General features: G+C 35.2%; 1 protein-coding gene across 1 annotated transcript in view; it reads left to right on the forward strand.

Annotated features, from left to right (window-relative positions):
• USH2A (usherin) overlaps positions 1–26,746 on the forward strand; it is an 825,608-nt gene that overhangs the window by 237,206 nt on the left and 561,656 nt on the right. The window contains exons 19-20 of the mRNA XM_030936493.1: positions 1,934–2,078; positions 16,847–17,077. Coding sequence (XP_030792353.1) covers positions 1,934–2,078; positions 16,847–17,077 — 376 coding nt within the window. The remainder of the gene's footprint in view (positions 1–1,933; positions 2,079–16,846; positions 17,078–26,746) is intronic.

The raw sequence follows: 26,746 nt of genomic DNA on the forward strand, positions 1-26,746 counted from the left end.
CTTCTCAATGATTAAATTTGTATCTGAACTGACCTGAGTATATCTTGTTATAATCTTTGTAAATAAATAGCCAAAATTCCCGGGGAAAATCTACTATAAAAATAACTAGTACAAAATCTTTGCCTAAGAATGAGGCAGGGGGGATACGTAAAAGTGGTGATGATGTAGGATTCACTGTGGGAGTTCAAGCTGCTGTGGCATTTTTCCTACCCCTTTGAAGACTTATTTCATGAAAAACTTTCAATTAGATAAATCTTATAAGACTTATAAATTGACTGTATGTACATGACAAAGACAAAGTCTATCCAAGTGATACTTTTATGCTGCAAGTTCTGGGGCAAACAATGTATTTTAAAAATAATGTAATTTATAATAATCATCTGTAGAGAAGTAAAAGCCCATCAAAATAAATATTAGTGTAGATTTCTTCTTACTTATTTTATGTCACTGCAGGTTCTTGCTACAAAGAATGTTTTGTTTAAAAATAATTGTACTTCCTAAATTAAATAAGAAATAGCTTAATGTGTTTTATCCTAAAAACAATTCCATTTTCTAAAACTTTACATTGAATTCTACCAGGATTATTCTAAAAGGGATGAACATTATAGCAATATTCATACATTTAATTCAGTTCAAGCTTATTTTACTTAGAAAATTTTAAATCACATTTCACAGAAAAGTTTATGTCTTCATTATATTAATAATTATTTTAGAATTAGAAAAAGAAATAATTACTTGGTATTTGATGTTTTTCTGATTTCAAAACGTAATTGCAAGGAAATGGCTTAAAAGTTTTAAGTTTAAATTATCCTAGAGTTTTAGAATCTTTAAAACCATGTTTATTTCTGAACGTTATTGAAACACTGTATTCTACATTCCAATCTCGCAGCTTTTTAGAACTGAAATTTTAAAGTCAACAACTAGGCAAATATTCCAAATGAATTTTATTTTACCACTAAAGAGAAGTTCTCTAGAAAACGACTCCAAATGTTACTGAACTTTACATTTGTCTGTATTTATATTTGTGGACGATTATTTTATGTGACTATGTATCAGTAGTCCTAAGAAAATTAGTTTTGTACTCACAGTTAGTGTCATACTCTCTGTTTTAATGACTTTATTTTCTGAATATAATTTCTAGAGGCCTTTGTACGTACAACCTAAACAAATTTACATGGTTGCTTTTGATCACTTCAAATTATACTGACAGAACCAACTCTGAGAGTTCATTGTTTAATAATTTATTTGTGGACTGTGAGTTTCCTGTCAGTCTTCTTTGCTCAAATCTGCTATTTTCATTTGAAATTATATGATAAAGATAGTATTTCAAATAATGTAACTGTTTGATCTAATCTGTATACACTTGTTTATATAAGAAAGATGATTGAGAATTGACCTAATGTGGATGCTCAGTAATATGTCTAATGTTTATTTTTCCCCCTTTTTCTTCTGTGACTTTTTTTATAAAGAAAATGATAGTATTAATTTAACATAGCAACAACACTTCTTTCTGTCCTAGCACCATCAAATAGCCTGGGTATTACTGCTCTGGGTTACTTTTGACCAAGCCCCATGGCTTTGTTTGGACTTTATCATGATAACAATGACAATGTCACCATCTTTATCTCTACCATTGGTGACAATAACCATACCACCACGCTGCTTTATGAGGCAATAACTTGGTTTTCTCATTTATCCACTCAGGAACTGGATTATTACCTCATAAAACAGTGTGATTGTACAATTATCAATTAAATCCTGGCTTGTCGAGACTCTTCAAAAAAAAAAAAATAATAATCCTTTTCCTAATGGTGGTTGGCAATAATTCCCTCTGTCTGAATTCATGGAACTTTGACTGCCAAGATTATATTTTCACACTGATTACCTATTATCTTTCTTTTTTTTCTTTTTTCTTTTTTGTTTTGCCTTGAAGCTGCTGCACACTGCTAAATCCCAAGAACTATCTTACATTGTAGAAGGACTGAAACCTTACAGGATATATGAGTTTACTATTACTCTCTGCAATTCAGTTGGTTGTGTGACCAGTGCTTCAGGAGCAGGACAGACCTTAGCAGCAGGTAAGCAAGTTTTAATGGGTATGAAAAATTTGTTGCCTATCAAGAAAAAAGAAAACCTGTAATGTTCAACACCTTCTCTACTTGAGACTTTATATTTGTCTTTTCTGCTGTCTTCTCCTCCCTCACTAACCCTGATTGCTTCTTACCTTGACAGTTTTAAACAACAACAACAACAACAACGAAAACTTAACTTCAAGAGGTACCTAGGAGTTATGAGTTACAGCTGTGTCATAATAAGAAATACAATTAGTTTTAGAGTGACTCTACTCTACAAGTAGAAATATATAGAATATACAACTAGAAATATATAGAAATATATAGAACTAGGAATATATAGAAATATAATTAATTGTAGAGTGACTCCAGGGCTTAGCTACCAACCTGTGTCCTAGCAGTGTCCTGACAATCGTGGGAAACATTCAGGAAGCTGCTTATGAGGACTTTAGGATACCTCTTCCCTCAGTCCAGACATTTTTTGTAGGCTTGGGTCTACTCACTCCTGATCCCTGGGAACTAGAAATTACTGTGTGCCCTGGTGTTATATTTGGCTTTCATGAAATAGGTAAATGTTTATCTATTATTTTATTAATAAGAAGCCCTTAAGTTAATAAAATTTAAATAAAAGAATTGTTATTAAGTATAATCTTAGTAGAAACGATTTGTATAATTTGTGCTTTCTTCCTTCAGGACTAATTGGATTCATACAAACCTGATTATGTGTATTAGTAAGACCTATAAAACCCAATTATTTAGCATTAATATACTTCCAAATCAGTGTTTTTCTGATTCTAGAGAAAAGCTTAGTTTCCTGGTTATCTTTAAAGAAATGTCCATGTGTAAGGAGGTTGACATTCTAGATGAATTACAGATATTACAAAAACACATGTTTACCTTTAAAAACATTTCCTAGACTTCCTCCCCAAATCTCTTCATCGTATTATTAATAGGTCCAATTATGTAGGATTTTTTTTTCTGGTTCTGGAAAAAATTGCTTAGCTCAAATGATCTCATCCAAGTAATTTATTTTTTTTTTCAAAATTTTCGTCAATGCAAACGGCTCTGAAATTCTAAGAAATTATGGTTTACTAAATTTATAACTGAACTCTTTGTATTTTTATATATTTTATATATGTGCATTTCAGATGTATGCACACATTTATGGAGTACCTAGCTTGTACAAAACATTCTTCTCCTATAAAACTGCCTGTTTTTGTATACTGCATTATTAAAGGTTTGCTGAATGCTGAATATGGACAACAGAGGAGGACTCTATCTCCTTTAAGAAAAATGATACAATTTCAGACTAGAAGACAAAAATTAAAATAATTATCACTCTTGCAAGTTGGAGAAAGTATAAATGGAGACAACACAGGCTGAAGACTGGGTGTGTTATAGTAAGGGACATAGGAATCCCAAGCACGTGGTCATGCAAAACTGGAATCACGTCCTTTCAGGGTTGTAAAACATGTAAAAATAATCTAGGGTTACTATATAGCTAGTATCAATATATTCTTTGTAATATCCCCCCCAAGTGTTTGTCTAACCCATGTTTGATACCTTCAGTGTTACAGAAACTACTACATCTCAGACAAAGCTATACCATCTTTAGACACCTCTTTCAAAATGTGTTTTCTTAGATTGATCGCAAATATCTCCTAGTAACTTCTACTCGACATTCTTATTCTACTTCTTTGGGGCTGTTGTTAATCTAATTTATCATCCTTCCAATAAAATTTTTGATAACAATATATCCACCCAAATCTTTTCTCCTTTAGGCTGCATATCATGGTAGCTCCCATCTGAACCTCATATGCAATAGTGTCTAGAGCTGTTATTAGTATAATTCTTATAGATGAGATCTAGTCTGCCTTTTCATGGGTATAAGCAAGCTAAAGAACCTGAAGAGGGACATGCTGTCCCTAGAAACTAGCTGGATCCTGAGATGGGAATAGAAAAACAGGAAACATGTCTACAGAATAGAATCTCCCTGCCCTATGCATTAGTGACAACATCTGTGCTAATCCTCATTGGCTGCAGTGGCAAGTTCCTGTTGCATAAAAGATGATGTACCTGGGTGCTCTGTGCAGCTCTCATTTTAGTTACTGGAGAGGCAATTAAAACCACTCCTGTCCATTGGCAGGAATGTGAAGTAAAACTAACTAGTCAGAGCCCTCCAAATCCTCCCTCTCCTTTTTTTATCCTTGAAAAATAAAAGTGGAAACTTATATTCCCTAAAAGTCATGTGATGTGAAAGTTAGTTGACTTACAAAAATAAGAGTTTATTCATATGTGTAAGGTGAAAAAAGTGGTTAGCCACAATGCCAGGGTTTCAATCTGGGCTCTGCCATTGACTAGCTGTGTGACCTTATATAAATTATCTCACCTCTGTGCCTTAGTTTCCCAATTTATAAATAAGCATAACTTATTTTGTAGGGTTCTGATGAGGATTAAAAGTAGTTAATACATGTAAAATATTTAAAGCAGTACCCATCACAGTTCATTCTCAATAAAAATGTATTGTCATGATTTTTATCATAATATTATATAACAATTTTATTAGTCACAGTATAAATGTTATGGAATTTCTAATGTTATCAAAATCAACGAGAGTTTATTTTACAACTTTGATTTTCTAATATTATTATAAAATATAAAATGGAGAGTTCTAAGACTAAGGACTGTATTGTGAAAATAAAGCTTAGAAAGGCTTAAAATCTGAAAGCATTATTTATTATTTCTGTAAGAAGTATGTCATTCAGAATTATTAGAGGCACATTTCAAAACTTTGCTCAAAAACAGCAAATTTTACATTTGTTGGTTGCAATATAGAGTGAATAATGTGCCATAAATATATTATTACTACATTTTATTGTGAATGCTCAATTCAGAACCATCTCTTGAGGGCTTATTATTTAAAGCACTGTGGAGGATTCTAAGATAATTATACCCAGCATTTAGGTTAAGGAGTTGAGATCCAACAGGTAGGATTAACACCATGGTGACGTGTGCTAAGGGCTGTGAGAAAGTTGAAAAAAATTCTATGGGAAGGTAGAAAATAAGATAAATGATTTTGATTTGGGAGACTGAGTAGATACTTCATTAAAAGCTATTTCAGATAAACTATAAAAGAATGGTAAAGACTTTCGCAGGTATTTACTGAGCACATACCCTGTGCTAGTTTCTGTTTTAAGAGCTGGCACTGTTCCAGGTACCAATGTAATGAAAGCAGATATTTATGAAGACTTTCCTGGCAGTAGAGTACACAATAGATTAGAAGAGAGGGTGTAATAGAGCCTGGTAGACTTTTTTAAAGAGGCAGTAAGGGAGTAAATCAGATGAGTAGAAGTGAAGATTAAAAGAAGGGAACAGAGTGACTTCAAGGAAGAAAGACCTGAAAGTTAAGCAGTGGGAAGAATGTACAATGATAGCAAATATTGTAGCCCATGATGGTGCCATTAAATAAAAGGGGAAAGATGGACAAAGGACATATGAGAGAAATAAACTCATGAGTTTATTTGATCATTCGATAGAAACACATCCATGCCAATTATAACCATCCAGCAGCAGAAATTGCAAATCTGGGGCTTAAAAATGGTGCAGATTTTGTAATCATCTGCATATAGATGGGAGCTAATGCTATAGGTTATAATCAATTAGTGAAAGCAGAGAAAAAGCAAAATAGAAGTCCAAGGAAAACACCTTAGTGAATATTCTATTCGGAAAGGAAGGAGAAAGGAAGAGTGAAGTGAACAGAGGTATGGTCAGAATTAGGAAAAGAACTAAGAGGAAGAAGCAGTATTAGAAAAGTCAAGGGAAGAGAGAATTCTAGAAGGAGAATGTTGTCTGTAGTGTCATATGGTATAGGGAAAGCAGGAGAAATGTGACCTAAAATGGAGGCAAGGTCACTGGTGACTCTCTGGGGTTCACCCTAAGTAGCATGGTTGAAGCAGAAGCTGGAACATGAAGGACTGAGTGGAGGCAGGAGGAGATATAATGGTAAATGTCAAATGTGTGATTTTTTTGTTCTTAGCTAAAATTCTTCTTCTACCCAATTTTCATTCTTTAAAAAATTGAATTACCTTTTGTTTCCATATAAAATACTTTCTCTTCCAAAGAAAAATTTATTTCAGTGTTTTTTTCTGGAAAAAAATGTTTATTTTCGAATTCCCTAATATATTTTGTTAGAACTATCTGATTCTTCACCTGCCCAGCAGAAAAATGTCTCTTGTATGACAAAAGTATGGAAAAATAATTTTACTTACAGTTGGGTTTATTATAAAATACACCATTTTTCGGGTTGCTCAGATCAGTGAAAATAAACTTATTTGCTTTTGTTTGAATACCAGCCAAAAATTAAAAGTCCATCGTCCTTTTTGCCTCTTTCCTTATTCAGTAGATGAATGTGCATTTCTAAATGTTTTCCTAAAATAAAACATCTGAATAGAACAAATAGACATTAAATCATAGAAATAAACTGTAGGCCTATAATAAGGCCGGTTGTTTGGAATGGTCAACAATTTTGTTACAGGAGAGTAGTAGAAGTTGACTTGCAACTTGATGGTTCATTCGGCTCTGTTTTTTCTACTATTAACATTGCAATTTGGAGAGTATATATTATTCCAACGAATTCCAGTGGATTTGTGGGAAATTGAACTCTTATGTCTAATAGCTCATATGAGCTCATTATCAGAGATCAAAGGAGACCAGTGACCATTCAAAAATTTTGAAAAAGAGCACCACAAATTAGAAGTAGTAATTAGCCTTTTAGAAGCATTTGAATCATGAAAAGATATGTTGCCTCCTTAAATCTCAGTCTCAAAAATCAAAAAGATACTGGTGAAGATTTATCTGGCTGTTTCATTAAAAAGCTTGAGAATTATAATTGGCTCTCTCTTGTTTTAAACATTTTTTTCAATTAAATAAATGATTAGAATGAGTACATTTCATCCAGAGTACTGCATTGCTGCTTCTTTAGTTTTGATACCTGCGACAAAGTCTGAGAACTGATTTGAGAGAGGTGTTCTCTCAGGAGCAGCTGCATCTCTCTCCATTGCCATATCTTCAAGCAGTGTTATTGATGGCTTTGGAGTTGCTTCTGGGTGTATGAAAGTAATGAGTTGATGAACTGAGCCCTCTTAAAATCCTTGTTATACTTTTCTTCAAGATTATCCTTTTAATCTGGGAAAATTTGTGTATTTCCACCCATTGCAAATTGAGTTTAGTTTAAACCCTTCTTATGAGAAATTACTTTAGGAGATCCATTCCTGAAGGGACAATGTGATATTTCCCTTGCCTGTCATAAATTGACCTCCATACTACAAGCTTAGAAGTGTCCATCTCGCATTAAGCAAGTAATTAGTGTGCATTAAATTTTCTTTCTGAATGCAAAGTAAAATGTATAGGCTGTTTGCTGCTGGGTTGAAAACACACATTGTTTTGCATTCGGGTACATAAGTCTTTTCCTTGTGAATAGGAGCCAGAGTGATTAAACAAGCACTCTTAATATGTTAATTTATAATTTTAATTACAACAATCTTGTATATATAGTCATTAGTGAATACTAATATAAATATTTTTTCTACCTTTTTATTCATAATGCATAAACCAATCACCCAGTTACTTCTCTGAGGTTGCCTGTTTTTGTTTCATAATACAATCTTTGTTCTTAGTTATGAATGCATTTTGTTCATTCCTGTCTTCAATAATCCCTCATTAAGCTAGTCACTTTCTGCTCCATGCTAAAAGGGAAAAATTATCATGCAAATGTGGCACGCCATATTAAAAAGCACATTACCAAACACTTTTGTTGCTGTCCTTCAATTAGTTTCCCTCTTTGAATTTAATTCCATTTGTTGTTAAACTACTGACTTGATGCATGGACTCATGAATCTGAGGCCGCTGCCAAGAAAGTGGGGAAAAAAAATCAAAGCCTCTTCGAAGAGCTGCAAAGGCGAGCTGAAATGAATTTGCTTCACCTTTGACAAGAACACTTGAACAGCAATGGAATCCTCTGATGATTCAACTTGGCTAATTATCCAATTATTTATGTCAAGAATAAAGGTACCATTTTACAATGAAGGAAGTGTAAAGTAGTCTGAGAAATTTGGTAATGACAGATGACTTAAGTAACTTCTGAGATAAACAGTATCTGGGCAAAACTTGTCCCACCAATTGTTTTCAGGCAGGAGTTCTTGTGTCTTAGCGTCAGTGAAATCCTGAGTACACTGAAGGTTTTTTGTTTGTTTGTTTTGCTCTTTCAACAGAAATTATTTCACACTTGTAACCAACGTGTCAAATTTCCATGGCTCTTAAGCAATGTTTAAGTTATATTTCTCTTGATTAAAAGCTTTTGGTTCAAAGCAATACTTTTTAATTGCCTAATGATATAAGTCAGTTCTTAGGAAAGAACCGCACATTTAGGAGTTCATTTGCAATATAACTGAAAAATTCATTGCATGGCAGTAAAACAATTTACTGTTAATTACAAGGAGAAGAATTTGCTGTAGCATGCTCACAGATTGCCATGAATCATGCAGCACTCCTAGAGATTTATAACAGATGTGTAAGTGGGATGAATTAGCAGGGTTTAATAACAGAGACACAAATCATGCAGACTTCAAGGAGCTTTAATTGATATACTAGAATGTGACGGGCATGAATCACTCAGCCATTCAACAGCTCTGTAACATATGGTCAGCTCAATATGCCGCATCTTAAATCGGTTGGTGAGTCGTAGGTTGTCCCATATGGTGGAAGCAATATATTTTTCATGATTAAAAAAATGCATCCATTTTTTAAAGAAATATGATTGCAAAGCATGTTTGTTATTGAACAGTCACCTGAATGCCAAACTGCTTTTTTTAAATGCTATTTTTTTTTTAACATGGCAGCTTCTCAAAATAAATAGGGGCTACTCCTTGTAGTACCAGATTGCTGGAGGCATTATGAGACCAAATCGGTGCTTGCTGGCACACTGGATCCGCAGCAAGCCTATAGAAAAGCACAGCTGATGATTCCTGTGATTGTCAGGGAAATCCTTCAGGCTGGGGCAAAACAAACAAATGAAAGGATGATGTCACTTTCAGAGAAGTTCAGGAATACCCAGCTCTGTAAATTGAAGAAAATGAGTTGGATGAGAGATCCCTACTTAGTAGGGTAAGAAAGTGGCTGTGATAAATAATACCATGACCCCTAATGTAACAATTGGGTATAACATTTTATACTAACTTCTTAATTAAATGCTGGGTCCTTCAGGGGCATTTGAAAAGAAGCACTGGCTGGTCATCACATAGATGGTAGCACCAATTCCAAGGCATTCTTGAAGAATTCTTTCAGTATCTGCAAACAGGTCCCCTGGTTGGAGACTGGTAACTGGTAATGTGCAAACATGTTTTTATTGGAACCGGGATCTGGCAGCTTTTGGAAAAGCTTTTGCTGCATTAATAAATCTGACAGACTTGAAAAAGGAATATTGCAGCCTTAGAACTGTGGCTGCCAGAATTTAATGTCAACAATTAAAATTTATTTTGATCCTTACCTAGTGTTTATTACTGTTTGTATACACAACAGACCTTACTAATACAGAGATGCACTATTAGATGGAATTACCATCTGTTCAGAGTGAAATGCTGGCATCTGTCTTAGATGCTAGAACTAAAATGATATTATTTCTAACAAAACAAAATTAACTGCTTTTTACTCACCAACTTTAATTTGTAGTGTGTAGTTATATCCAAGGAAAAGGCTTGTTTGTGAACTATGTGATGACCTCTGTGGCCAGATCTATATTTAGATATGCGACTTTACCAGGGGCTCTACTGGCCTTTTTGGCATGTGGAAATGGCATGTAGAAATCACACTTTCAATACACAGTTTTAGCTTTATAATGTGCTATGTATCCTACAAGTCATTAAAACAACACAATCAAACTATGTAAAAATTGACTGAATCAGAGAGACTCTAGTATGCAAAATATTTTGACAGATGTGCCCTAAAAAACTGCAAGGAAAGAAATTAAATAGGCAAATTTCATCAGAACAAAGTTGCCATAGGTCCCACAGTGACACCTTTAGGAAAATACAAACTGTATCCTTCTTCTCTATTAGACTATTTTAAATTTTCTCTCACATTGACATATATAAAAATTTATATTCAGTGTCCCCTCCTTTTAATTTAAAGCCTAAGTATCCTATTAAAATAGGTCTTTAGCTTTGGGAAGTTGGAGAATTTGGAGGATCAAGGACAATGGTAGTTTTCATACTGATGTTAGATCAGTGATGCTACTTTCTGAGAAACCAGACTTCTATTCTATATATCACAAAATAATAAATTTTGTCACACTAGCATTTAATGCATGTACACAGTGCATTAACTGTAACTGTAGTACATTTATTTGTGCTGGAGGAGACTTGAAAATGATGAAAAAATCAATACTTTGCTGTCAGAGAAGCAAGTGTTACGATGCATTTAAGTAGTTAATTGCATAAGCCCCATAAAAGCTTCAAGTTTGGGTAGCAAGGATGCCATAATTACAGTCCAAGCAACTACCTTTTATTAATGGTGGACTTTAGGGAACAGTGGTTGCTGTCATGATTGCTGCTATATGTGCAGTTTCGAAATAATGGATCCTCTTCTCTCTTCATGTGTAGGATGGTAGTTTTGTGCAAATTATTGTGATCGCCAGAACAATAACTGGTTAAGGTAATGTTTGTTCACCATGTTCACTGAACTTCTCTAAAAGCAGGATTTGCTAGCTTTTCTTTATGTCACAGAACACATAGACAAATCATATTTGTATGCCATGCTAAGGTAAAGGAACAAGGTGGCTGAGAGCTGAAGGGAATAAACCAGAGGGGCTCCTGCTGACTTCCCAGGAGCGAAGAGGATCAGGATGTCTGGCACCCATTCATGGCTAATTAACTTAGAAGTACTGCTTTAAATTATTCAATCAAAGAATTTTGAAACTGGAAGAGGTCCTAGACATAATCAAGCCTGTCACTCTAACAATTGAAGTAACTGAAGAATAGAGAGACCTAATAATGGATTAACCAATGTTCCAAAATTAGGGTCTTAAAGAGCTAATCTAGAGCCTACATTTTCTCCTCTCCAGATCTTCTAGTAATATATGCTCCTGAAGATGACTTGTCAACAAAGAAGAACGTGGCAAAATATATTTTATTCTTTCTTCCTTGGTCAGATAATAGACAGTCAACAAGGTGGTATTGAGTCATCCCTGAGAGTTTCTGGTGAAAACTTTTCCTCTTTAGGACACTGAGTGGTGAGCAGCTACAGTGGCAAAGCTGCAGCAGAGAAATCATGGCTCATGACCTGGACTTCTTGTTTGTGTCCTGGTCCCAGTGCCCTTCTGCAAGTGTTTTGGCCTAGTAGGGTTTGGCAAATTGCTTTTCCTGGCATAGTTTTGCATTTCTGTGAAAAAGTCAAAATCATTTTCTATTGACAGGATGCTTGTTAAGACTGTCTTATGTAGTCTGCTCCCCACCCACCCCTGAAACGCAGAAAGACTGTTTATTCTTAAATTCTTGTTATCATCATAGAAAGTTGATGATGTCTTAAGATGTTGACACAACCATACAGTCTTCATAGGCTAAAACTGAACAGATTCCTTGAAAACAAATGAACAGATTCCGTTTTAAAGACCAGTACCTCAGAAAGAGCTTTGTTCAGCTTTTAGTTCTTATCCTATGGTGCTCAAAATGCCACACTACATAAATTTTGCAAGTCTAAATGTATTCATTGTTATAAAGTAATAAATGCTGCGTAAAGAAGAATGCATATTATAACATTTTATAAAAGAATATCTATACATCAAATAGATAGACAAGAAATCAGATTACTCCTATTAAAAATACAAATGCCATTTTAAAAGTACAAGAATTTTGTACTTTTATCCCAAGCGAAAATAGACATTTTATTCTTAGACATGATGGATAATGAACATTCATTTTAAACTTTGTATCTTATTCTTAGAAATAATGAATATTGAAGATTCATTTTAAACTTTACATTTACAAAACAATTTTCTATGTAAATACAGATAGATTTTGAATATAGATGAATTATATTCCTTAATAACATATCATTTGAAAGATTTGTTCTTGTAATGATAGTGCCTTGTATTTGTATAGAAACTTGTTTTGTAAAACATAAAGCAAATATACATATTGTTGTAGAAGCAATTGTTGTCAACATATTTCACTGAAAATGTATCCTCATGTTGCAGATGGGAAAGCTGAAGCAGATATGTGTTAAGGGATTTTTCTAAAATCACACAGATTTAGACATTAAAAAGTGAAATATAATTTTTAAAAGTCTACCAAATCCCTTTCATTATTCAGTGTTGTCTCCTAACGAACTGTTTTGTAAATTAACAAATCTTTAAAGATCATATTTATTTTTACCTGTAATTCCTTTCCTTTGAAAATCTGATGAATAATTCATCATTACCCTAATCTCATGGTGATTCTATGTGCATGTATGTGTGTGTGTTTAATGGTTCAGGAATATCTATTTTTCTTCATATTCTACTTGTATGTATGTGACACCAGTCTAATTTAATTGATTGACAATTTCACTTAATTCCCCCTTCCAGCCTTAGAGGAACTCTGAAAAGAATAACTCAGTAGGATGTTCACCCTTTCAAACAGGCTTAGTTGACTCCTGTATGTGAAACTGTAAAACACACCTGCTGGAATGTTTTTTGTTTTGTTTTTCTTTTAAGCAAGAGAATAAAAAATGTACTCTAGTTCTATTCATTCTCAGGAATTGACTTCTAAAGGACAGTCCCGTTACTTGGTGGAATAATTCCTCTGGGAATCAAGAGTTGCTCTACTATTTAAAGTTTAAATGGTAAACATTAATTTTAGTGAACTCTCAAGAATTTCCCTATTGATTAGAATCACTTGGCCAAATTAAAATAAAAATGTGTGCTCTAATTTTCTATAGTTATTACACAAAAATGACAGAGTTGCTAGAATTCCTTTTGTTTAGTTTTGTATTACTCTTAATCTATATTCCTGATTAAGACGTAATTTTTGGACTATGCTACAGATGGGGGAAGGAATCTGATTTCTGTGGTGGTGCTGAGCTTCAACATTAGCTCCATTGAGTTGAGTGGTTGGAGTAGAGATGTATCAACTTTCCAACAAATGGGACCTGGAGAAAGGCTGCTTTCAAACAGCAATGAAACTCTTCAGTTTTTAAGATGTATAGGAGGTGTATTCATTCTTCTTCATTTAGTTAAAATGGAAATCCTATTCTCAACACACCAAATATGTATAATCTGTGATTCTTTATCTACATCTTTTGTGTCCAGTATGGTAGTCATGAATCATATGTAGCTATTTAAATTTAAAATACAGCTAATTAAAATTAAGAAATTTGAAATTCAGTTTCTCATTCTCACTAGCTGCATTTCAGATGCTCAATACTCTAATTATAAGGCAAGTGGTTACCACATTAAACATTATAGACCTAGAACATTTCCTTCATTGGAGAAAGTTCTATTGGATAGTACTGGTCTAGTAGTTTTGGGCTGTTGGATATTACTAGACTAGTTTATGAAACTAAAAAGTTCTGGTCTCTGTGTCCCAAAACCCTAGAGATTCTAGCAAATTGCAATGTAAAAATTTTGTAATTGGTTCTTCATTGCTTCCCTGAGCCCAGGACTGAAAAATATTTGACAACCTTCCTTTCCCAGTTGAGATCATAGCCAAGAATGGCCTGCTAAAATTTTAATACAAATATGTAACTCTAAATTCTGAAGAGAGACTTGGTGGGTGAAAAAATTTCTGAATGACTTAGCCTTTTATTTTGTTTTGGATTATTTTGAAGTGAGATCATAGCCTATAGAATGAAATCTTTGAGAGTCTACCATTTAACTGATTTTTAGCAGAAAAAAATGCTAAGAGAAATTATGCATATAATTCACAGATTCATACATATATTAAAATAAAAATATCACATGGGCTGCAGTGGCGGAAAAAAACCAGAATTGTTAATTATCTTTCTAGCTTGATGAACTTTTTGCTCAGTGCCTTTTCTTTTTTACTAAAAGTTAAAACAGAATCAAAATGAATTGTTTCTCTTTGAGAAGCCGGCCCAAGGTCTAAAAAGTAACAAATAGTAATTGTTCTAAGCTGCTTTACGGTGAATTTCCTTTCATGGTTTAAGGGCTTCAATTCTTATATCCACATCATTTTGATTTATATTTATTGAAACAGGCAATGACTTTGTGTCTGTGTATGGCTGTGTTAACACAGGTGTAAATTAAAAGTCCACAGACGTAGTTTGGGCCCTTAATAAATAGGCTCCGTGATTATGACATTTGTTCCTTTCTCTACTTTCACTTCTCAAATCCAGCAGACACACTTAAAGGGGGAAGGAATCTCAGCTCACAAACTCAACTGTTTAAGGAAAAAAAGAATCAAACCAAAACAAACCTTCATTTTCCATAACTCAGCTGTTAATCTGAACCTCATTTCCAGCAAGTTGTAGGGAAAACCTTAATCTTGGTGACTCCTAGTGTTTCCCAGGAACCTTCAAAGAATTGCCAGTGTCCCACCACCTCAAAGCATGGCAAGGTCCCAATGTATGCAAGGGCGTGAGGCCACTACTGCTCCAAGGCTAAGCCCACTGCTGGTGGTGGGGTCACTTCAGGGCCAGGGTGCTCTCTAGGACCAAGAGACTGACCAAAGTTAGGTGCCTGGACCATTGTGTGTAAACTGCTGAACTCACAGGCTTGTTACTTTGTGCTGATGCTCTGTTTAACATTCAGAGTGGTTATTGCTTGTTTGCTTTAATTTAGATCAGTTTTTAAGCTTTAAAAATCAGAAAATTGCATACAAAAGGAGCTTTTTGACCATAGAAGATGTACAGATGGCAAATACACATATGAAAGATGTTCTATATCATATGTCATAAAGGGAAATGCAAATTAAAATAAGACACCACAACATACCCATTAGAATGACCAAAATCTGGAACACTGACAACAAATGCTGATGAGGCTGTACAGTAGCAGGAATGCTCATTCATTGCTAGTGGGAATGCAAAATGGTACAGCCACTTTGGAAGACAGTTTGGCAGTGTCTTGCACAACCAAACATGCTCTTACCGTATGATACAGTAATTGCACTTCTTGGTATTTACTCAACAGAATTTAAAACACAAAAGCCTGATATATAATTAGACATATGCATATATATGCACATCACAGCAGCTTTATTCACAATTGCCAAAACTTGGAAACAACCAGAATATTCATCAGTAGATTAATGAATAAATAAACTATGCTACATCCAGACAAGGGAAAATTATTTAGCATTAAATGAGCTATCAAATGATGAAAAGACATGAAGGAAATGTAAATGCATATTATTCAGTGAAAGAAGTCAGTCTACAAAGGCTACATGCTGTATGATTCCAACTATATGACATTCTGGAAAAGGCAAAACTATGGAGATGAGTAGTTACCCAGGGTAGGGAGAAGGAGAGATGAATAGGCAGGGCACAGAGGATGTTTTGGGTAGTGAAAATTTTCTGTATAATAGAATAATGATGGATTCATGTCATCATACATTTGTCCAAACCCAGAGAATGTAAACACCATGTGTGAGCCCCAGTGGAAACTATGGACTTCGAATGATAATGATGTGTCAATGCAGATTTATCTACTGTAGCAAATGAACCATTTGGGTGCCGGATGTTGATACTGGAAAAGACTGTGCATGAGTGGGGAGATAGGGTAGAACTCTGTATCTTCTTCTCAATTTTTAATGAACATAAAACTGCTCTTAAACAATAGAGTCTATTGGGTGTAGTGGCACCTGTCTCTAGTCCAAACTACTTGGGAGGCTGAGACAGGAAGATTGCTTGAGCCCAGGAGTTCCAGGCTATAGTGAGCCATCTTTGCTGCCTGTGCATAGCCACTGCACTCCAGCCTGGGCAACAATGTGAGATTCCATCTCTAAAACAAACAAACAAAAAGGTTACCCCTGGCACATTGCCTATGGTGTAGCCATGTTCCACAGGAGCAATCAAAAATAAAAATAATACAAGTCCTTTTAAAAATGACTTTCTGACGTATTTTTGCACAAGCATAAAGTTTTGGTAAACCTGTGTTAATATTCCTGCATTACCCATTGGTTGGCACGGATTATGCTTGGCCCCTGTAAATTACAGCACTGAGTTGAAGCCACTTTAAGGCGAGGGCCTCTGCCCTATGGGTTTAGTGCTAGCCATTGGCTGTAGGTTTCACTGCAGGATCCTTTGGCTCCAGGGTGAGGCAGTTTTTACTCAGCCAAAGGAATTTCTACACAGAAGCGGGCAGCCATGAGCCATCAGAGACCAACAGGCACAGAAACTGGGCCATTGGGGTACCTCCTTGGTAAAGGGACTGTGGTTGGGGTACCTCCTTGGTAAAGGGACTGTGGTTGGGGCACCACCCAAATTACAGCAGCTACTATAATATATAAGATCTGTTATTTAGCTAAAAAGAATAGAGAAGTTATTTTCAAGAAAAAATTTAATTGGAAAGTTTTGTGTGAAGTATGTTGGCTATTTAAATTTTGTTTCACTGCATTTAAGATAAACTCTCTTTTCAGTTCCTAGAACCATAGAGATACTTGAAACCACAACTGATTTGATTTTAAGTGTGATATATACAAGTACATATATGCATATATGTGAATATGTGTGTCTAGAGACAGAAACCAAATTCTTGAATGTAACAAGTGTTTTCTAATATTTAGCACCAGCACAACTGAGGCCTCCTCTAGTTAAAGGAATCAACAGCACAACAATCCGTCTTAGGTGGTTTCCACCTGAAGAACTGAATGGACCCTCTCCTATATATCAGCTGGAAAGGAGAGAGTCATCTCTACCAGCTCCGATGACCACGATGATGAAAGGAATCCGTTTCACAGGAAATGGGTATTGTAAATTTCCCAGCTCCACTCTCCCAGTCAATACAGACTTTACTGGTAAGTGTGTTTGACATTGCTTTATTTAGGAGACACGAAGCTCCAAAATGTTTTCTATTATTTTTATATCCCTTTACAATGAATTTTTATTATACGTACTTATAGAAATACTAATTCAGCCCTTCAATAACTTTTGCATGATTGTGTCAGCATGTCCATCTTTACAGAATTCTGGGGGAAAAAAAGTCAGGTAAGTGAAGGAAAGGAAAAAAAAAAAAGATGCAGATGAAGAAGCAGCCTTATTGGATCAAAGTATGTGCTTTGTATTTGTATTTTTGAGAAGTATTTGCCAGGACATGTTTCTTGAAATATTATTCACTGTGTTCTCTGAGCAAATGAGTTTGCAAAATGCCTTCATGCTATTGGAGATTCTCAGTGTGCACCAGGTTACTAAAACTCCAAAAAGCATTGGAAGAATGCTATTTAACTTTGCTTAGCTAATCATGCCTAACAGATATTTGATGTAACATTTTCTTTTTCTTTCTCTCGCTCTTTCTTCCTTTTTTCACTGTGGCAACTTAATATCTCATGTTCTATGAAGAACATTGTGGGAAAAACTAATCCCAGAGGAAACATAACTCCTCTAGGCCAGGACTACGGTAAAGCAAGTGAGGCTCTTGCCTCAGTCACAAAATTTAAAGGCACTAAAAAACTGAGTGTTGATGTAAATATTTTAATTCAATATTTTTAAAAATGAAAATCAATGTGAAAACACTACAAAAATATTATCAAAAGCTTAAATAAAGACAGATTGGACCCTGTACTGGCACAATCCTGCCTCACTGGACTTACCCTGCTCCTGGCCTTACTAGTACCAAAGTATTTTGGAAGTCCCATGACCTCTGTGAATTACAGCTTCTAATAGCATGATTTCAGTATAGCCGTAAAAAATTCAACTATTTATAATACATACTTATCCAATTTTTTAAAAAGTTTACAAGGTATAAGATATATATTATTCTGTAAACTCATAAAGATGTTCATTTAATTATCCATGAGAAAGTCATTTTGAAGTAAATAGTCTTTAAAGTATTGCATATGTGAAGACAATGAAATGGAATTAGAGCTATAAAAATTTATATTGTTTTATTTTTACCTAAAATAGTAAATAGTTTGCTTTTCGTTGAGGCTGGCTACGGATGCACCTTTGCAATGAATCATGATTATATTCCAGCTGAGATATATTGAGATTAATGCATGCTTAACTAGTCTCCCGGTACATCAAAATCATCGCAGAGTATTGGAAATTGAACCACTGAGCTAAAATGCTCGACTTCTGCTTTATATTCATAAAATGGCAAAAAAGAAAAGAAAAAATAGTTAGGGAAAAGGAATACATGAATAATAGTAAAAATGTTTTCCCAAATGAAAATAGAAACTACTTCCCTGGTCCAATATTTGGCTTGTGATGTGTTTCTTCCAAGAAATAGCATCCGTTTCCATTCAACTGGGCATAGCTGCTGCAAGGATGTCAGCTTGGATTTGCAGGCTAGCCAGCAGACAGATTTTTGATGGGATCACCTACTGTTGTTGCAGTGAAAGATAGAGTGGCCCGTCCACCGTTAATAAATTTAGTCATCCTCGCTATCTCCCTTGCCGGCCTTATACTCTGAGGTGCAAGGGCTAGGGGCAGATGCAGTGTCTGGGAAGTTTTCCAAATTCCTCTTTAAAAAAGTTAGGCTGTAAACACTGGCCTCACTAAGTAGGATCCTTCTGTCTATAACAAAGCCTCCAGCTGCACAGAAAATGTGCTTGGAGTACACATCATTTGAAGGACAAGGCAGGGAGATCACAATTTTGGCTTGAACTGCTCCCTGGAGCTTTGGTGATTCCTGGAGAATGAGAAGTTCTTCTGTGTTCAGGCACATTCTGGGACATTGCTGATGCCCTTTTTAATGGTAGCTTGGCTTTACTTTTAAGACTCCCTTTAACTTTTAATATAACCAGGTATATACTAAATTATTGGTTCGATCCTTTGGCTGGCTTGCCAGGTTTGGTTGAATAATTTTATTGAATTGCACCAAAGCCTAACTAAATGTCCCCAATTAATGAGCTAGGACAAGCTTTCAAAACCAACTCAATAACTTTCTATAAGCTTGTACTTTCCTAAATAGAGAGGTAAGCATACAATTAGCATCTTACATTATTCTTACTGATACATTATCCTATCCAATCCCTCTGCAACCCTATAAAGTAGCTCTTTTTACCCTCGTAGTGCAGGAGGAAAAGAGGCTCAAGTGAGTGACTTGCCCATTGTGCCACAGCTATTGAATTTCAGGGTTGAAATGTGACCTGGAGCCCTCCAAATTTGAAGGCAAGGTCTCTGCTACAGGGTGGAAAGGAACTTTTGTAGCCTGTTCTTTGGAAGTGTTAGAATAGGAAGTATATAAAAGTAAAGAGGGATAGGAGGTGAAATAATGATCACCCAAACATTCCTTCTCTAATACTGCTAAACTCTTTGGATTTGTTTTTCAGTTAGTTTCAGCTCACAAACAGCAAGTAGTGTTGGCATTATTTATTCATTTATTTGTATCCCCAAAGACATGTAGGGATTTTTTTTTTTTATAGCGATTAAACCCAGAGTGTTACTAGGAGCTAGGTGTTAAAGATATAAATAACATTATGTGAAATGGGCTGAAGTTCTATGCGTTAAACGGTGCTTTCAACTTATATTCCTTTATATTTCATGCAGTTTTTATATTCTGAGATAAATTTAATGAGCAAATCCTTGAACTCTCTAATATGATGAATTACATTTTTAAAAGTTAATAACTTTAAGATAAACTAAGATGTCCTTTATTTTGAATTATTCAATTCAAAATCTCAAACTTCAACTAAAATGACTTCTGAATAGAAATATCAATTAGTACTCAAAGACAAATATAAGGTTGATGTACATAATTATACATATTTTATATATGAAAAGATAAGTTAGATTGTACCCATCAATGACAGGAATTATAAATGCACTCATAACACATTTCATGGCAATGAGCATTATGTTGAAAGTCTCAGTAAGAAATATCTCATTATTGTAGTACAAGAAAGGGATATCTGATACAACTTAGGCCTCTTTCATATTTGCTTTAAATATTTTTATCTTACACAATAGAAAGAGAATAATTCAAGCATATGAATATATGCCCTAAAATGTTGTTTAATATTGTAAATTATCAAACTTAATACTGTAAATAAACTCTGTCAATTTCTACCTTTGGGCAGAAGAAAGAACCAGCAAAAGCTATTTTGAGACTTGTTTTTGCTTCCTTTTCTTTTTGATGCAAGTGTTCTTTTAAAAATCTAATCTCCAGGAAGAATGTATTATCAGTCATTTACATCATGGTTTAAATTTAAAATAATTAACTCTCTGTATATGATTATGAGGACTTCGAAAAAGATTAACTGATAAATTAATTTCGAATCCAGGTGCCATTATTTATTAGCTAAATGTAATTAGACAACCCATTTAATCTTTTTTGTGCTTCTGTTTCCTTTTCTTTAAAATTAAAATAATTCCACTTACAATATTGATATCTAGCAGGTAGGTGAGGATTTAGAGTAGATAGCCCACCTAATGAACTTTACACGGTGCCTACCACAAAGATTATTTAGTACTCATTAAACATTAGCTATTAGTTATTATTCATTTAACAAATATTTATTAATTGCCTACTATGAGACAGGAGATTTCCTGAGTGAGAGTATTCTGCAGTTATAAAATCAACATTCTATTAATTTATTTGCTGTTACACATGCAAAATATGTTTGCTCAAATGTTATATCTGGGGCATGAGTAATATGCAATATTCCATATTAAAATGTGATACTTAATTTTGCTATTGAAAATAGTTAAATTAATTGACCTAGTGGTGAGGACTTCGGCAAACTACTTTTCTGAGTGTTTAATGTTGCTAATCTATTAAATTGAGGATTTTATTGGGTGATCAATGCTTCTAGCCTCTAAAATTCCAATTCTATGAATGTAGAATATTTAGGAGGCGCCCCAATCCAAAATACAGGCTGTAACTGTGGCATCTGTGAGTTAAAAAACACCTGCAGTTTAAAATAAATTGTTTTCTATAATATTATGTTTATTAATACAATTTAAGATTGATATAAATTTACTGTTTTTCTCTAATAATTTAAGAAACGTAGTGATATGGGCAGAATTCAACATAAAATAGATATTCAATTATTGGGTCATATCAGGTGTTACAAAAAAGGTAGAAAATTAAAATAGTTTCATGATCTTGTAATTGGGCAATGATATAAACAATGATGGTGAAATAGTCCCCCGGTTACATGGGGTTAACAATACATTCTTCTTCCAACACAGGAATAGCAAATAGAGTCTCCCCTCCCGTATGCAACTAGAAGGAGATATCGCTGTGTCTTTGGAGAAGAAAAAATCATGCTCATTTTTTTTCAGGAATGCAGAGTAAATCTACTTGATTTACACAAAGAATTTAGTTCTTTCCTTGTAATGCTAGTAATCCAAAGGGAACCTGGTAAAAACAGCAACTAAAATACTGCTCAGATTGGCATTCCAAAGGTGACCCTCTTTCTCCTTGTCACTTATTTTTTCCTATTAGTGAAAACAGGTCCATGATCATTTGGGGGAAGGTTTGACTATTGTAGTATCCAGATGCCAATCACACCAGCCTTTTAAACTGCCTTTACTGGCGACCCTGCCCAGAAATCAGGAACTGCCTTTGGGGAGATCTTTGTAGCAAACCACTGGGGAGATGAGCACACACATGCACCTGGATATAATTCCCTTTTATTTGTCTTCACGAGAAATGTGATTACTGATGTTGAATATCTTGCAGATGAGAACTCTGTACAGTTTCTTCATAATAATGATGTTCAAGGACACTAAATGATTGTCATACATTTTTGTATCATAGTATTCACTTTCCCAAAAATGGCTGAACTAAAATGCTTTAGAATACAAAATGCAATTAATTACCAAGGGATGAAAAAAGAAATGCAGCCACCAAAAAATCAATATGTTTTAAGAGCATATTTTTTATTTCTTCTGCTCTATAATATTTGTGCCTTATTGTTATTAGTTTTTATTATTTTTAGTGAATTGGGACATTTAAGCACTTCATTAAAAGAAAGCTGATTATAAGCAGTTATAGCGAAGGTGCAAGTAGGGCAAACTTCTTCAGATAGACTAATTAGTAAAAGCATATTAATTCTGACCTTCAACACCCTTGGTGTCCCAGTATTTGTTTTCCTTGGAGTGGGAGCAAGTATTTGCCAGAAAGCACTTGAAAAAAAGAAAAACAAAACAACTAAACAAAGCCCCAGTTCTTTTCAAGACCGATTTAAATCACAAATTTTACCTAACTTTGATGTGAAGTTTTTGGTCCTAGTTATTGAAAAACAAATATAATAATCTACTATGTGTCCTAGAAGTTTAATGAACAGGCAGTAATTATGCTAAAAAAGTAAAGGAAAGAGTAAGAACATGGTATATGGTATGTAGGAGCAAAGTAAAGGAGAAAATTCTCAGGCAGTGACAAAACTCTGCTGTGTTTTCTGATTATGAAACAATCGGAAGAGACGAGAATGTCTAGTTGAGTTAATCAGTTTGGACTGAGGACAAGGACCAAAATGCATATCTTCTTAGAATAACAGAAGTCACACTGAGCCAGGATCACTAGAGATATGGAGAAGTAAACATCAAGACTGTATATTTTGTATTATATTTAGTAAAGAGGTATAAGTAAGATCCTAGGAAATGCCTTCAGATGACATTGATGGCACTGACAGATGGGAGAGGACCATTATTTCCCCATTCACCAAATTCATCATCAGGCCAATTTAAGAATGCATATGTTTTAACCCTTGCCTTTTAAAAGTGACTTATTTTGAAGTACATTCCTATAAGTTTCCCTTTGTTTGAAATATTAATATGAGGTATCTGGTAAGTTGAGCCAACACTGAAAACAAACTGTTTTTGTTAGTTGTTAGCAGTATTTTAGTTAACTTAAAGCATCTGTTTTTGTCCATCACTGTTAAAATTTTTCAAAATGCATTGTCACCTGATATACAAACCACACATGTATTCCTATATACTCATGCCACATGCATGAACATATGTTTTCCATGAAGTCTCTAGGTTTTCCGCAACCACTCAATGGGTTCTCCTTGCCTGCTGCCTAGACAGAGCCAATTTATCAAGACAGGGGAATTACAATGGAGAAAGAATTTAATTCACATAGAGCCTGCTGTATGGGAGACTTGAGTTTTATTATTAGTCAAATCAGTCTCTTGGAGAGTTTGGGGATCAGAGTTTTCAAGAGTAATTTGGCTGGTGGGGGGCAGGGAAGTGGGAGTGCTGATTGGTTGGGTCGGGCATGAAATCCTAGGGAGTCAAAGCTGTCCTCTTGTGGTGAGTCAGTTCCTTGGTGAGGTCCACAAGATCAGATGAGCCAGTTTATCAATCCGGGTGGTGATAGCTGATCCATAGAGTTAAGGGTCCGCAAAATATCTCAAGCCCTGATCTTAAATTTTCCAATAGTGATGTTATCCCCAGGAGCAATTTGGGGAGTTTCAGAATCTTGCAGCTGGAGGCTGCACGGCTTCTAAACCATCATTCCTAATCTTGTAGCAAATTTTTTAGTCATACAAAGGTAGAGAAGTCCCCAGGCAAGAAGGGGGTCTATTTAGGGAAAAGGCTGTTACCATGTTTGTTTCAAAACTGAATTATAAACTAATTTTTTTCCCAAAGTTAGGTCAGCCTTTGCCCAGCAATGAGCAAGGACATATTCGAGGTTATAAGTAACATAGAGTTAGCTAGGCTAGGTCTCTTTCACTGTCATAATTTTCTCAGTTATAACTTTTGCAAAGGCAATTTCATTTCTATATATTCTCAAATAATACCTGCTCAAATTGTCCAGCGTTTTCTCTGCCAATATATTGGTATTTTGGAATCTTTTCAAAGACTTCATTGCTTAAAAAAATGATGTTGCTTGACATTTTGTATCAATATAACACAGATTACTTTTAATTTCCCTTTCATTCAGCTTAAATGGGTAGGAAAAGGAACTTTGAGCAGAAAAAGTATCACAATTGGTCAGCAATGGTAGTGAAACTAGCAGCTTTGAAGATGATTGGTTTTTGATTTAGTAAGATGAGTTATTTTCTGTATGCTTTCTGGAAGAAAATAGTTAAAACATTTAAAAATGTATAGTTACAGTTATTTTATACCAGTTACAGCACTCTTGAAGAGTATAGATTAAGTTCTTTTCTATGCGGATACAGAGGAATCTGGGAACATCATTGTCAAAATGCCACCTCTTTCAAAACTTGGTTCTAGTGCTCTAAATAAATGTTTCAGAAGATTATGCACTAATGTCATTGGCGGCAAATTCATATGGATCTGCAGCCACCTCAATTTTTGCCCTCTCGGAAGAAAGAATTTGATTGATAGGACATAGGCAGTAGAGCAGGAGTGAAAGTTTATTAAAAAGTTTTAGAGCAGGATTGAAAGGAAATAAAGTATACTTGGAAGAGGGCCAAGTGGGTGACTTGAGAGATGATTTGACCTTTGACTTGGGGTTTTATATGTTGACATGCTTCCAAGGTCTTGCGTCCCTTCTCCCCTGATTCTTCTTTTGGGGTGGGCTGTCCACGTGTGCAGTAGCCTACCAGCAATTGGGAGGAGTTGAATGTGCAGTGTGTTTACTGAAGTTTTAGGCATGCTCACTTGAGGCATGTTTCCTTACCAGTTAAGTGTTCCCAGAAGGTCATATACTGGTTAAACTCCACCATTTTTCCTCTTAGTGCGCATGCTTGAGCTCACTCCCCCAACTCCTGATCTATCATTGGGAAGCTACTGATCACCAGTCTCAGGTGTTTCTATCTATAGGGAGACTGCCTTTCCCTGGCACTGGCTGTGACAAATTCTTACTATTTTAGAGAGACAGTGTAATAACTATCACCTGATGGCTGCCTGACATTTCTGGTGGGGCGTTGGAGGGGGTTGTGCTTCTCTTGCCCTGCCCATAGTCTAACTACCAACTGTAACACTAATAGTTTCATTTAAGTGGGGGAAATGTTAAGTAATAATATGCAAACCACATTTAAAGTCTATATATTGAAGGAGGCTCACAAACATAGCCGTAGGACATTTGTTTGGAGCTTTGAAAAGGGAGGCTTAGTTCCTTACATTCTCTTGACTGATGAGCCGTTTCCATTTGGAAATTCTTCGACTTTAGTGCAACTTCAAAAGAAAGGCATGAGAAAGAAGGAGAGAGGAAGAAACCCTCAAGCCATCTAACATCATCTCTGGCAATGGTGGCCATATCATTTTCACAAGCAAAGGGTATCCATGAGGAATATCATGAACGAAGAATAAGGACTTAAGGGAAACCTGTGGGAATGATTGAATGATCATCCCTCCAGCAGATAATTAAAAAATCAGTGTAGATGCATTTTTCTCAGCTTCTTCGCTTCATTTTTTTTCCTCTCCTGAAACCTGTTCTTCCTTCTGTGTGTACCATCCACAGTGATCCTCACTGATTGTCTGAGGCAGAAACCTTGGAACTCTCCTTGAATTGACACTTGAACTATTCATTCCCTTCCTCCCATTCTATCAATGATTCCTCCTCTGGCCATTCTTCCTCAGATGCATCTCTTGGAATTACTTGCTGGTCCTACAGCTACTGCCTAGTCCAGACCTAGGTTGTGGGCTTCTCTGCCAACAGTTTCAGTCTTCTCCAGGCTGTTATTCAAACTAATGATTTTTATTGACATTCTCTTGTGTAAAACCTTTTAATGGTTTCCCAGTGAGAGATGGCCTGCACAAACCCTTTTCTGCTTTACCTGCTTTCTACCCATGTACCTCCTCATCTCTCCAGCCACGGACTGGTTTATTCTCCAGCTCTAGACCATTTTTTAGTCCTAGTACTTGAATGTAGCACACTCTCGGATGCCCATCTCTTTGAACATGTTGATACCTTTGCCCGGTATGCTCTCGTTTATTTGCAAGTACGTCGCTTTCCTTTCACGTGGCTAATTGCTGCTCATCATGAAAGGGTTAGCTTGGCTGTTCCCCTAAATAAACTTCCAGCAACACCAGCCTCCTCCCATGCCAAATCTGGGTTGAGGACCTCTCTTATGTACTACTATAGAAACCAATAATTGCTCTATTTTAGCTCTTACCACACTCTACTAAAACTGATTGTTCAGGGAGCTAAGCTATGAGGACACAAAGGCATAACGATGATACAATGGACTTTGGGGACATGGGGTCAAGTGTGGGATGGGGTGAGGGATAAAGAAACTACCCATTGGGTACAGTGTACACTGCTTAGGTGATGGGTGTACCAAAATCTCAGAAATCAACACTAAAGAACGTATTCATATAACTAAATACTGCCTGTTCCCAAAAAACCTATTGAATAAAAACAACTGGTTGTTTGCTTATCTATGTTTCATGTAGACTGAAATTATGACTATCTTTTTCATGCTTATAACATTTGCATCTTGCACAGCATAAGACATTTACCAGATACTCAATAAATATTTATTAACTAAATAAGTGATAGAAAAGAGGGAAATCCAAAAGATGGATCACTTAGCTATGAGAATTATTTAATGGTGAAATTCATTATGCATTTGAATATAGTTCACCTTTTTAAGTCTACATTTTTG

This window comes from Rhinopithecus roxellana, chromosome 8 (genome assembly GCF_007565055.1).
Source record: "Rhinopithecus roxellana isolate Shanxi Qingling chromosome 8, ASM756505v1, whole genome shotgun sequence".
NCBI lineage: Eukaryota > Metazoa > Chordata > Mammalia > Primates > Cercopithecidae > Rhinopithecus > Rhinopithecus roxellana.